General features: G+C 33.3%; 1 protein-coding gene, 1 long non-coding RNA gene and 1 other non-coding gene across 3 annotated transcripts; 2 read left to right on the plus strand and 1 right to left on the minus strand.

Annotated features, from left to right (window-relative positions):
- Positions 1–325: 325 nt before the first annotated feature.
- On the minus strand, positions 326–9,466 carry LOC105343598 (uncharacterized). Its single transcript, XM_066086876.1, has 3 exons — positions 9,328–9,466; positions 5,548–5,603; positions 326–2,178 (listed from the first exon to the last, which is right to left on the minus strand). Exons 2-3 carry the CDS (start codon positions 5,593–5,595, stop codon positions 361–363), a joined length of 1,866 nt encoding a protein of 621 aa, XP_065942948.1. The 5' UTR covers positions 5,596–5,603; positions 9,328–9,466; the 3' UTR covers positions 326–360.
- Trnas-aga (transfer RNA serine (anticodon AGA)) lies at positions 6,965–7,037 on the plus strand. The gene has a single exon. It is a non-coding gene; the product is annotated as a tRNA-Ser (tRNA).
- A 3,590-nt stretch (positions 9,467–13,056) lies between the features above and the next one.
- Positions 13,057–13,496, plus strand: LOC109619347 (uncharacterized). The gene is made up of 2 exons (XR_010714536.1): positions 13,057–13,136; positions 13,395–13,496. It is a non-coding gene; the product is annotated as an uncharacterized lncRNA (long non-coding RNA).
- The last annotated feature ends 929 nt before the right edge of the window (positions 13,497–14,425 follow it).

The following is a 14,425-nucleotide window of genomic DNA, read 5'->3' on the forward strand; positions in this document are numbered from 1 at the left end:
ATACCGTAATTGAATTTACATAACTACAGGTTTAGTTAACTTAGCCCAATGGTTCTGGGAAAAAAGATCAAAATAAATACTCTATAGTTTACTGCCAACATATGAATAAAAAGGTCACAAGCTCTAAGCTCAAGTGAACCAAAAGACTAAAGACACATTGCAAAAACAAAGCTAAAAATACAAATATAAATGCAAATAAATTAAAGTGTAATAAGGTGTATTGTACATTGTAACAGTTGCTAAAACCTGATGAAAGTTCGTTATTGACAAAAATAAAGTAATTTAACAGGAAGCTGATATAACTTTCACAATATGGCATGCCATTTTTTATGAACCTGTTCATGAATATGTATCAAAAGCTTAGGATGACTTCAAAAGTTCCAAGTAAAATTGATACAGGAGGCAGTTATTTTGTAGTAATGGTTTTTCTGTTCCATGTAAGTTGATCACAGAAATGTTTTCAAATGCACACTTGGTCAATGTAAAGGACTCTTTATTCTGACTTGCAACAATAACAAGATGAACTACAACATTTTCGTTTGCAAAAATTTGTTTCACTACATTCAAAGCTTGACCAATAGTATCACCTCGATGCATAGCACCTGTTGCCACTTGAACAAGGTACAATGTTTTTTCCTGAACTTTGATCCTTTTAGATGATGTACAACCTTCACAACGATCAACAGAGACATTGTAAAAAACAAAGTAGTCTACTCCCATGAAATTTGGTATCAGTGGATACACCAAAAACTTATCAAAGTTATTTGAAAGTTGTTTTATAAACAGGGAAAATAAAGCTACATTTTGTTCATGACCTTTGAAATTTTCTGGTATATCTTGATAATACGAAGATAACTCTTTCGCATTTCGTTCAAAGAAATTTTCAACAGATGGCACTACAGTACATGGTGTTTGTAACAATTCTTGCTTTGACTGTGATACCTGATAAATTGTTTCACCACCAATGGAGAATGGCAAAAGTACAGATTGGATCTCTTTTTGAGTATCAACTAACAATTTTTCAAACTCTTTTCTTGCACCACCATTCTGAAACATAATTGGCAAAATTTTATCAGAACCAACATTTTTTGCAATTTGTAGTATCCCCTCTAAATCATAAGGAAACCTTTCTCGCCAACAGTTTGCTAAGGTAGGAATCAAATGTCGAATTTTCACACAGATATCCCCAACATCCAAACCCATTCTTGCATATTCAAGATTACTTTGTAGAAGACCTGGTGTTTGAATTTTGTAATGCTCAACTTCAAAAATGTTGATTCCTATTTTTAATTCCTGTGCCCATTCTCTTTTAATGATGATTTCTTGTTTGTTTGGAATACAATGGAGAAGAACAGCAGTGTGGAGCTGAAACTTGGCATATTCAATGTTTTCAGAACTTTTACAATTTAGGATTTTATGTTGTTTTTCTTTTGTATACTGGGCAAATGCCTCTTCAACTGTTTCATTTGTTCTTGTATACATATCTTCTAACACACTGTTCAATAATCTAGGTGTCATTATGTACTCCTTTGAAAATTCATCATAAACTTCCTTTCCTTTATCTAAAAGGCCTAATCTATGCTCATAATTCATGTCCTCCTTGTCTTTTTGCGATAACATGTATTCTAAGGATCCCTTCCAAATGTTGAGAAAAGTGTCTTCATCAAGCTGAAATTCTCTTCCAAATTCCATAAACTTATGTGCACTTGCAGTGAAACCTGTTTCAATGAGAATGAACTGTGGATATGAAACTTGCCGCTTGACAATTTTTTTAACTTTTTCTAGATAATGGGCATTATACAGGGTAAGATGATCCACTATTACGCAGTCTCTATTTCCAAATTTCTTAGAATAAGCTTCAAAGGATTCCAAATCTTCATCTCTTTCTTCAATTCTATTTAAGTCAACATAATGAACTGAGAGGTCGCCATTTTCCCGACATTTCAAAACATAGTAAATTGATGATGATGATTTCCCTAAACCCTCAAGTCCGTTTAGATAGATCCAGGTTTTTTTTGTTGCTCTTTCATCCTTTAATTTTTCAAGAAACTCTGCATGAAACTTGGTCTTTATAAAGTATCTTCCATCCATAAAGTGGCATACAATTTCACTAGCAAAATTATTGCCCTCTTCATCATCATGCACATGTCTTAGAACACTGGGTTCAAATTCCTGAATCTGAAAAATAAATTGAAATAACAAATTTACTATTAATTGATACCTAACGTTTCATATCAAGACATTTTGTATCGCATTTAATTTATTGTTATGTTGATTCAATATGGAAAATTTTTAACCAAGATAAGTGACATAGCTTTGAGCATGGGCAATGTACCAAATTGAAATTGTTGTGAAATAGAAAACTAAAATGCATTGACAGAAAAGGTTTAAGGAAGAGGGTGGTCAACAATTTTACCATCAGATCTGAAAGAAGAGTTTTATAACCTTACTCACTTGATGAATAAACTCAATGAAAAATGTTGTCACTTGATATGTTAAATGCTATTCTAATCAATGTATTAACAGGCATATCATTCTATTGTACTAAGGCCCACCTATTATTTTCAACTTTATTAAAAAATAACAAATGGCTACAAACTAAGATGAATATCCGCTGTAATATTTTCTTAAGGTGGTATGGGACACTTCCATATTGTGATGTACTTCTTATCGTAATGAGCAATAAAATCAATTTCAATTTTAAATTTACTTTTCTTTCCCAAATCAGTTATCTAACAGCTTAGCGCAATGGGTTAGAGCATTACCTATGGATCTGTAAGTCATGAGTTCAAATCCCGCTAGGGTTTTTATAACTTTTACCTTCAAGTTAATTAAAAACTTAATTTTGGTCAAATTTTGTAAAATTTGAAAATTCTAAACAGATGAAAGTATTTTGATTATATAAATGAACTTTTATCCACATTAATATTGACAGGTGTCCCATACCACCTTAAGAACAGCAATAATGCATTTATCCCCATAACAATAATGTGTGAGAACTATGGCTGCAAATGTAAATTGTTTAAAAACCATTATTTTTATTTACTCGTGTCTAAAAAAACTATCAAAATTGTTGTAGATTTAGTACTAGACAACATTGAGATGGTGACCATCTCAAAGGGGCCCCACTAAAAAATGGACAATAGGATGAAAAGAATTTCAAAGAATTTTGCTTTGACCTTGACCTATAACTTAGAAATTTTCCAGCTTGCATAGAACTTCTAATTCAATCTCATTACCCCTTACATATAGGCATTTTTGTTTAATCTGAGAAAGATTAAGCAAATGGGAAATAATCTATGGTCTAAAACTGATTATAAAGAGATCTGCTATGACCTTCACATTGACTTGGTTCAAGGTCACTACATGCCATTAACCAAAAAGCTCTGTTTAAGTAAAGCATTAGCCAAATAGGGCTAAGTGGAAAAAATATGTATGCTCTTAAAAAAAGGATTTTTGTGTGATCCGATATGACCTTGACACTTGACCTACAAACATTATTCAAGGTTACTGCATACCCTTTGATCAAAGGCACCATGTGGGTGAAGTATGAGTCAGACTTGAGAAAAGGGAGTAAAGATATGGTCTGGACAAGGATTTTTCATATAATTCTGTTATGACCACATCTGACCTTGAAAAATGGTTCAAGGTCACTACACACTCTTTACTCAAAAGCGCTGTTTATGTGAAGTATGAGCCAAATAGGGCTAAGTGAAAAGTATATATGCTCTGAACAAAGAATTTTCGCGTGGTCTAATATGACCTTGACCCTTAACCTACAAACTTCATTCAAGGTCACTGCACACCCTTTGACCATAGACAATCTGTGAGTGAAGAATGAGCAATATTGGACTAAGGGGAGAGAAGATATGCCCCGGATAAGGATTTTATATAAAATTCTGCTATGGCCTTAACCTTAGACCTGGAAACATGGTTCAAGGTCACTGTACACCCTTAACCCAAAGGCACTCTGTGGGTGAAGTATGAGCCAGATTAGGCCAAGGGGAGAGAAGATATGCTCCGAACAACAGATCTCAGATGGACAGACAGAGGGAAGGATGGAAAGACAGACTGATCACTATAGGGCGCCCGCAGAGCTGGGCCCTAATAATTCATCGTTTAAGAAGGATTACTGCATATCATCCTTTTAATTTTTCTGTACAAGTATTTAATGTTTAGCAAGTAGGGCTGTCACGGTTCCAAATTTTTTTGGGTCGGGTTGTAAAATTTTCGGTTCGGTTTCGGGTTTTTCAGTTCGGGTCTACTTTCAAATAAAAATTCATTGTTTATACTTCAAATGTTCATTTTTTCTATTTCTTCACTCTTTAATAAGAAACTTAAACACAATAACTAGTTTCCTGACTAGAAATTTAAATTACATTTGATAATGTTAAGTAAAATTTTAAAATAAAAACTATATTATTTTAAAGAATAATTTCACCTCAAATAACTTGAAGAACATTTTTAAAGCCGTATGTACTACAAAGGATTATTAGAAAAAAATAATTGTAAACTTTCGTTTTCAATATTTCATTATGAAGTTCCTTTCTTGATAGTTTAAAAATAAGTTTTATGGCCGATTTTTCAATTCAAGTCATTCGTTTTAAGATATAGTTCAAAGCTTCTTTTGATAAATGGTTACAGGAGATTTGATAAAAATCATATGTTATCATAAAAAGTATATTTGTGATTTGAAACAAGTAAAGCCTAATGATATGTTCGTGTATTTTCAAGTTACAGGTAATGCACACTGTGTGTTCTGTTTTCTGTATCCACGCAGATTTTCCCACATTATTTTGCATGGATCTGACTTCTGACTTTTATCATTCAATCTCACTACTAATAAATCCAATTTTTTTTTACCCTAAACATTTCTATAAACAAATATTGAAAACATGTTCGATGTCCGAATCGTAAGCCGCCATCTTTGTTTATTGAACTAGTGTTTATCCTTTATACACAGGTATTTTTTTTTAGGATGAGTGAACAATCATCGGTATACATGGCCAGTTGTATGCAAGTCAATGTTTATTACAAACAACAGGTCCACACTAATAAACCTTTAAATTTCATGCCAATTTTCATAAAAATACGGATTCTATTACACAAACCATACCGAACCGAAATCCCGAAAAACGGAACCAAACAAATTGTTCCGTGGTTTTTGGTTATTTCGGTGACCTGTGTTAGCCCTATTAGCAAGACATTTCTATAAATGACCAACCAAAATTTCAGCACCAATCGTATAATTGAACCCCGGGAATCTTGATTGGAACAAACTTTAATCTACACTACCTTCAGCTTTTCTGATCAATTGGTTTTGGCTAAGAGGATTTTTTAAGATTTGTCTTTAAGTGAAAAGTTTATCATGACTACAATGCCGACTACAGATGACAGACAAGTTTTAATCAGAAAAGCTAACATAAGCCTACTTACTTTGTGAAAATTTTGAATATGGGAAAAAATTTCATAAAATATTTTTTGACATGTGGATTGATAGATTACAGAATTTTTCACAGGTCAATAGATTTAATTAAAGATACTTACTGGATGTGCCATGTCCAATGCTCTCACTAACAGGTGTGTCTTCTGCATTTATCAAACTAGAGGAAACAAAAAAAAAGTTTCACTATACACACTAAAAAAATTCACAAATTGACATGAAATAAGCTATATATAACAATACCACTGGTAGAATATATATAACTCATTTCTCATGTTATTGTGAATTTTTATAGTGTATTATACATCAACATATGCTTTAAAATAAAAAATAAATTATGAAAAAAATAACTCAGGAACCTCATTACAAAATGAATATGGGGGGGGGGGGGGGGGGGGGGTTGTGTTCCTGTCCCCAAACACCTGTGAATGCAAGGTACAGTGGATAACCATTTATTAACACAACACTTAAATGAATAAGGAATAATGTTTAAATAAAATTCAAACAATGCACATGATTACATATGATATCATATATATAAAAGAAAGCCAAATTGGGCTTATCACTCAGGGACATTTAACCTCTTATTATGTGACCACCCCTACACTATATATGATACATTATACTAGTGTATTATATAAAGTTGTTTGACCAGTTCCGCATAGGGTAATGGATTTGGCGGTGCTGTAAATATTCCCTGGTATACATCTTTTAAAAACTGTAACCCGTGATTCTACCTGTTTAACTGTTACATCAAATAGTGTCATCAATCAATGCATCGCTACATCCTACATCAGCTGAAGTGTATACTCTCAAGTGAGATTTTTGATAATATGAGCAGGGATATGGTGTACATCAACAAAAAAATTAGATCTCAAAATACGTTTTATTTGGCCGAATCAGTACTTGCCACTCTTAAAGTTAAGCGATATTGATAATTTATTCACCAATTAACTGCTAGTTGTGACAAACTTTGCATCAGGACTGCAAAAACTAAACTAAACTCACTACAAATTATTAAGAGTTCTCATAGTATCTTTACAGTGAAAACAAACACACTGCTGTCCATTTATTGGTATTTTCTTAACATATACAGTTTGATTTGCAAGGAAATGTCAAAATCACAATTAATATTTTAGACCAGTTTCTAACGTCCTGTCAGAATACAGTCACAGCGCCTTCTTTTATCATTACTGTGGTACAATATGATTTATTTAAAACTTATAAAGACTATTAATGAATTCCAGAAGTATTTGATTCAATCCACCTCTTCATTTTATCTTAAAACAGTGAAAACCAAATTTGGTATTCGGAACTCGTCAAATGACAGCTCGATAAAATTTTGCATCTACTTGTTTTCTTTTTTTTAATTTTTTTACCTGCATCAACATGATTAGTATGTTAGAATACACACCAAACCTACTTTTAATAAAAAAATTCATGTTGCAAGTGATAACTAAAGGCACTGACAGACGATTTTATGTGTATGTAGTAGTTGGGGCTATATGGACCGTGGATATCGGCCTGGATAGCTCAGTGGTAGAGCTCCTGACTAGAGTTGCAGGGGTCCCGGGTTCGAATCCCGGTCCAGCCATATGTTTTCAATATGTATATGCTCATTCCTCCTTTCCTACTACAGATGGTGCCGTGGCCTTCCTTGTTCAGGCAATATAAATATAATAAGTCCTGACAAGTTGAACTTGTGTTGTGTCTTCAGGGTCGAAGACTATTTAAGAAGGGAGGAATGTAGTAGTTGGGGCTATATGGACCGTGGATATCGGCCTGGATAGCTCAGTGGTAGAGCTCCTGACTAGAGTTGCAGGGGTCCCGGGTTTGATTCCCAGTCCAGCCATATGTTTTCAATATGTATATGCTCATTCCTCCTTTCCTACTACATGTATATTAGCGTTGCAATGAACTGTAAAATGGCTGTATTTATGACCGCAAAAAATGAAACTGCTGCAGAATTTAAACAAACATTAATAAGTGTTTATATTAAAGGTATTAATATTTTTCTCCATCTTTACTTTCATTAATTAATTGCTATGTAATTTATGAACTATTCGGAACTGGTCAAAAATCAGAACTATATAGGTGGTCACATACTCGGAGAAAGTTCGTGATGAGCCCGTTGTTTACCATACTTTTAGGAAAATTTCTAGCGCGTAATAGATTACAACGACAAACCTCTGAATTTCTATCAATTATATATATAGGGTGATTTCACCATGCATCGGACACCTTTGGATTTTTCCCTTTGTTCACGCATCAAATATCGTCCAAATATAAATAAAACTTGTTTTAAAAGTTGCAGGTTTTCCCCTTGCTTAATTATTGGAGAAAAAATTGTGAAATTGTTAAAAATGTAGAAAATAAAGCAAATTAATGAAGCGTTGAACTATTTCACCATGGATCGGACAATATTTACCAAGCATCGGACAGCTAAAGCAGTGCAGTAGAGATTAAAAATAACAACATTTTCTGGTTTTAATGCAAAAATACAAAGGTTTGGAAATATTAATTTATTCAATTGCAATTCATATTTCTTTTAATGTAAGTCCTTAAATCTACATATAGGAATTTAGACTAGTGCTTCTGTTTAAAGGAATATTTATCATAAGGGGTTCTTTATCGTGCCAGTTCCTACAGGAACTTTGGACTAAAAAGGGTGTGTCCGTAAAACTCGATTTTTAAGTGGTTTGAGAAAAATGTTTGTATCAATTATTTTTCACATTTTTATTTTACTTCACATTTAAAGTATATCACAAGGAATGGGCACATAATTTCCATATTATTAGAAGAAATCATGCAGTGAAAACTGTCCGATGCATGGTTAATTTTTGTCCGATCCATGGTGAAATGAACATATGGTGCAATAATGACCTTGACATTAATTGTTCAAATTTCTTGGACTTATTTTAATCAAATTTTGTTTCAAAACTTACTTCTTTCTAATTATTTTAGGCAGAGAGTGCATTTTCACCAATTCACAATCAAACGCACAACATTCAAATAATGCTTTAGTGTAAAATCTTCGTAACTAAATTTTCAATAATGGCATATTTGATGTCTTTTTACGATGTCTATATTGCTATTTCTTTGACAATGTGACTGTCAAATTCTTAATAATGATAAAGTTCATTTGTTCTATAGTCTGTCCCAAGATATTTATGCTGCACATTTGGACGATTTTTAATAAAAATACACTTACCTGTGAAAGAAGTGCAATTGAAATAGTTGAAAGGGATATTTTCCAAGATAATTTCATTGACACATTATCATCTTTCACTCGGAAAAATTCACAGGAACGAAAACAGATTCCTTACGGAGATTTATAATGGGGAATGTTTACATCTTTTCTCCATTCGGAATACACTCGGAATACATCGCGCAATATTTCAACGTTATCATCCGGGCTTGCTGCAATGCAAAATCTCCGTAGACTGATAAGCTAACAGGGGCGTTTTGACTGATAAATCTTGGAAATTTTTAATACTTTTGAATGAACATCGTTTGAATCCTGGGGTATTTATAAATATCAAACAATTAAGCCAAACGTGAATCCAAAATAACTTGGGACAGAGTATAATTCAGGAATATACGAAACAACACATGAGCGCATGCACATATATTTGTATATTTATAAACAAAGTTGTCCGATCCAAGGTATGTGTCCGATGCATGGTTAAATCACCCTACCTCTTTATTTAAAAAAAAATCACAAAAGCCACAAATAGAACGGCTGATCGATAGAGAACTCGTGTGCAACAATATTATATACGAGTGTGACGCCATTGCGCCATTATGATATGATGCTCTCGGTCATAAATGCCGCTGAGCAACTCTTGTTGTTCATGATTTAATATTTCATAGAATATACTCACCACTTTCTTTAGTTCATCATTTCCAATGCTGACTGCTGAATATGACAGAAATGTCCATGCTTTTCTTCGGATCAGGTCAGGTTGAATTTTCAAATACTGCACGGATTTAATTTGCGGAATGACGATTGACAAAACGAAAACGGGAAACCAAGAGCTGTCATTCTTTTCTTTTTTTTTTGTAGGTAAAAAGTCTGAGTGTTCAAAGACAGACAATAACTATTTATTATTTCATGTGATTTATTTTGTTTTTTTGATCGCGATGTTATATATATTTTTGGGAGTTGATTTTAATCAACTACTCGGGCAAACCAGGCCCCGAGGTTATAAAACTTTTTTCATACTCCTACTCAAACTCGTACTCCGTACTCCGAGTATGTGCTCCACTGAGTACGACTCTAAAAACCGAGGTTATAAAAGTTTTGGAGTACGTTCTCCGCTGAGTACTATTTGGAGTATGCTCCAAAAACCGGTGAAGGAAATTTTACTTCTCTGGAGTAAGATAGAGCACGGTAACTCATGTAAATAGTCCTGTCATGTAGGCAAACTGTACATGTATTCAAATAAATTATTTATCAACAAAATGTAACATGTACCTATGCCCTTTTTCATCTGCAACCATGGAGATGTGTCTGCATCTATAATTTTTTAACTTTTGAGCAACAAAGACGATAAATCCAGTGTTATTGGAAAACTTATCAACAAATTGTGATTATGTCAAATGTTTTTGGAAACCATCTCTCTCTCTCTCTCTCTCTCTCTCTCTCTCTCTCTCTCTCATAATTTCTATCATCTATCTTGCATGCGTGTTATAATTAATTAAAGTGTTATCAGGGTTTTTTTTTTTTTACATAGACAAGCTTAATTCTAATTAACTGTAAATTACACGACGACTCAAACAGAATCAATACATAGATCATACTTAATGTCTTTCCATATATGTTTATTTAAGAATAAAATTTGATGTCATAACACCAAATTTTATTTTTGAATAATCGTTTGTGGAAAGACACTAATATAAGACTTACGACTATGGGATCACCGGAACCAATCGTCTTCATATTCGAGCGTTTATAATCAAATATTAAACTAAATAATGCATTTCACTTTACGTATACTTAGACTTATGTCTATGCTCTCGATGTTTTAATTTGAAATAAATAAAAAAGATCATGAGTTAGGTGATGTTCCGTGGTCAAAATGACTTTGATATTTGGAAACTAAAAATCAAATACTGGTAGATGGTTCGAAATAGAAACCATATGCCACACAGGCTTCTTCCACGATACCCCCTACTAACACTAAGCACGTCTTAATCGCTGGACAGCTCGGCCGGGTATATATCCTAGCGCCTATTGTTAGGGTCGGCCAAGCCCGTTGCAAAGAATTATTGGGGGGGGGGGGGGGAACAAAATCGGGTGTGTTCGATATGAACCGTGATTGTCACAGTCATAAGATATGAAAAAACGCATTTTGAAAAATTTGGGCTCAAATTGTGCAGGCCTTAATGTCCCTTTAACATAGTACATGTGTATATATATGTACTGTTCACACATTCTTTTTTACGAAAATACTAATTTCATCATAGGGCTACCTCCTAAAAATAAAGACTTCTGCTTTCCAAAAAATAAAAAACAGATTTACTAAATCGGAGGAGAAATATTTAAATGCTATTTTTACTTACATCGGAAGAAAATAAATAAATGCTTTTTTCAAAGTCAATTTGATTAAGCGATATGCCATTGGGTTTTTTTTCAACAAGGAAGGGGATACCTAGATTCACTATAAAATAAAATGTATATTTTATCAGCAAAAGAGTCGGCATTTGATTCTTCATGTTCTTTGGGTCCCTTTGGGTAAATCGACCCGCCTTGATTCGCGCAAGCGCAGTTAGTATTTTGTAGAATACTGACGTCGAAACAAAGTAGATAGCCGATAGGCTCAGTGGACGCCATTTCTCTGTCAAACTCAAACTTAAAAAGTTGCCAAAAATGACAAGTAAGTAGATTGGAATTTATATAATATGTTAAAACACTTACTTTATCACACATCGCACATTCCTAAGAAATATATGTTCTACTGAAACTGTCATCTTCGTTTCTCAAGATACTCATGTCATTAAACCCACAGCCTGGACACATACTTCTGAATTCATATCAATAAGCTGTTAAATGTATGGGACGAGAGAGATATATATCATATCTATGTATTTATATATAGATAGGGTATATATCTTTCTCTTCCCCTTCATTTTCAATGACTTACTGATAAGAATTCAGAGGTCTGTGGTCTGTGTTAAACCAAAATATGCCTATTCAAGAGTTTATACATAAACTTTTATTATTATAACTATCAATAATAATCAATACGATGGTTTCATCGAACAACATTTTGGTGTGTATGCATTTCTCACTTTGCCTCTTTCAAGTTTAAACCAGTTTGAACATTCTATTAATGCTGAAAAGTTTGTAGCCTAGTTTACAGACACAAGATTATTTTCTATTGAGAAATGGATGAACAAAGCCTCTATCAATGAAAGCTCTGCTTATTCGTTTATATAAGGAGAATATCATAGGGGCATCATATTGAATGTCTGCTCTGTTTTGTAAATGTATATTTGTCGTACATTTGTCATTTAGAGAACAGAGCAGGTAAGTCATACCTGTTAACCTTTCAAAGCTGCTATGTGGGAGAATCTCCCCCTTACCAACTTAGCTAAGGGGGAGATTTTGCGTAAACGACGTTTTTTCATGTGAAATGCAAATATATATTAAAAATACTGTTAGATACCTTATTTTTCCATTGTACTTAATGCATTTGCAATCATTTTAGATTTTATTATTTCTATGACTACCAGTGTGCAATTACAACTTGTGTTGCTGTACATGTTCAGAAAACTATTATTTTGTTTGCATGGTACAATACAAGAAGTCAATAGTGCCACTTTTTATATTAACTCAAGTCTAATTGTTCAGTATTGAACCATCACTGCATGCTGACATCTAGGGTAAACACAGAAAATTTATTTTGTGTATTTTGAATTTGCATTGAAACCAAGTTAAGAAAATACCAGTAAATAATATTCATTCAAATTATTTTTTGCCTTATATATAGGATTGATTTTTAATTCACAAAACAACATGCATTTAAAAATGATCTCTGTTGTAATATCTATAGCATCCCTGTAATTCATTGTACCGGTACTATTAACTTTAAAAACTCTTGTGAAATGCTTTTTTTATCGGTAGCTTGTATAAACACTCAGTGTTCCAAACTCACTTTGATTTTTACCGACGGTGCTGGCCAGACAGAATTAGTCACGACTCACTGCACGTGGCTTGGGTGCTTTACCTGTGCACCTGTTAAGTGACACCACTGGCTGTGTATTGTTTTCTTTGGTGTTACAGAGTAAAATCAAGATGTTTTAAGCTTTCACTAATTTTTTTCTAAGGCCTATGCATAACTAAATACGTAACTGATTTAAGTCAAAACCGGAAGTAATCGTAAAAAGTAAACTGGACTATAACATGTCATACCATGATCACGGTAGATAGTACTTGGAGATGGATTTTGATATATTCAAGCTACACAGCAGCTTTTTGATCTCAAAATTAGAGAAAAACCAGCAGTGGTTGTTGAAATTTGCATGTAAAGATTGAGAAGTTTTATTGGGGGGGGGGGGGGTATGGGGAAGACAAATACGATTGCGGGAGAAATTTGTCTCCCGCGCGGGAGATAGGTTGGATGCGGGAGATCTTAGATTTTTAGGCCATTTTGCGGGAGTCTCCCGCGCAATGTGGGAGGGTTAACAGGTCTGGGTAAGTAAAGTAAATTGCAAATTTTAAGCATGTAAGGAGCTGTAGATCCCAGGTTGTGTTTCCAACATTTTTCAGACCTGGAGCTAAAGACCTGTAGCTAAGAAACAGAGCAGATAAGTTTCACCTGTAAAAACTGTGTAATGGTATCTGAAGTGAAGTGTTATATCCTGCATGCATAATCATTGATAACTTATAAATATTGTTAATTTTCTTCTGCATGTTTTTTAAAAATGCAAAGCTACTTACTTTCAGGGGGAAATCAGAGAGAAAAATCTCGTGAAAAGGCAATAAAAAAACAGAAGGAGGCAGAGAAAAAGAAAGGTTCAAATGAAAAGGGTGCAAATAAAGGCCTAACTTTAGAAGAGAGAAGACATCGGTAATATTTTAATGATTAAAGATTATCTTTAAGGTGGCTCACTACACCTTGAAATACTTTCTCAAATCAGCAGAAAATTACTTGATTCTGATAGATATCATAATGGATAAGAAGTATTTATGTCAAATAAGAAAAAAATGTGCAATTTTGGATGAAAAATTACATTTTCAAAAATTTAATTCAGTAAACATGAACAAAAGCTCCAGGCGGATTCGAACTCATGATCTGCGGTTTAGAAGCCCAATACTTTAACCACTTAGCTACGATGATATACAATCCAATCAAAAGATATAAACAATTTAACAAATTTGAAAACATTATCGTCATCTTGTGATTTAGTGTCTTAAGAAGTAGAAGTCTGGGTGTAGTGAGGTACCTTAATGCAAAAAAGTAATGTTTGCTCAAACTTGTGTCCATTCTTTGATGTGAGAAAAAATGCAAAAGTTAGTTTTATTAAAGCAATTATTAGTTGAAGTGAATGAAGTGGACCATGTGCTTTTTATTGTGAACTTTTGAACATTTTCTCAAATTTATGTATTTTCAGGGATGCGGAAATAATGAGGCAAAAGCAGGAAAAGAAGGCAGAAGCAGCCCAAGGGGAAGTGAAAAAATAAACAACATGTCAGATTAGTGGTCAAAAACAGATTTTGTACTGGACAGAACAGCCTTATTACCTCGGACTGAGATTTCTATGGATTTCAATACACAGCACCTGGGGGTTGTCATTTTTTTTTTAAGGAGGATTAATGTTATAAAATGGAAGTATAAACAATAATTTGTTTAGAAAAAATTCAGAATATTAATTTATGAAATTCAAGCTTTTTATTAATTATAAAAGTATGTTTTTGGATTTCGTATTTGTATAGATTTTGGTTATTTTAAAAGAATAATTTTATGTTGAAACAAA

This window comes from Magallana gigas, chromosome 6 (assembly GCF_963853765.1).
Source record: "Magallana gigas chromosome 6, xbMagGiga1.1, whole genome shotgun sequence".
Classification (NCBI taxonomy): Eukaryota; Metazoa; Mollusca; class Bivalvia; order Ostreida; family Ostreidae; genus Magallana; species Magallana gigas.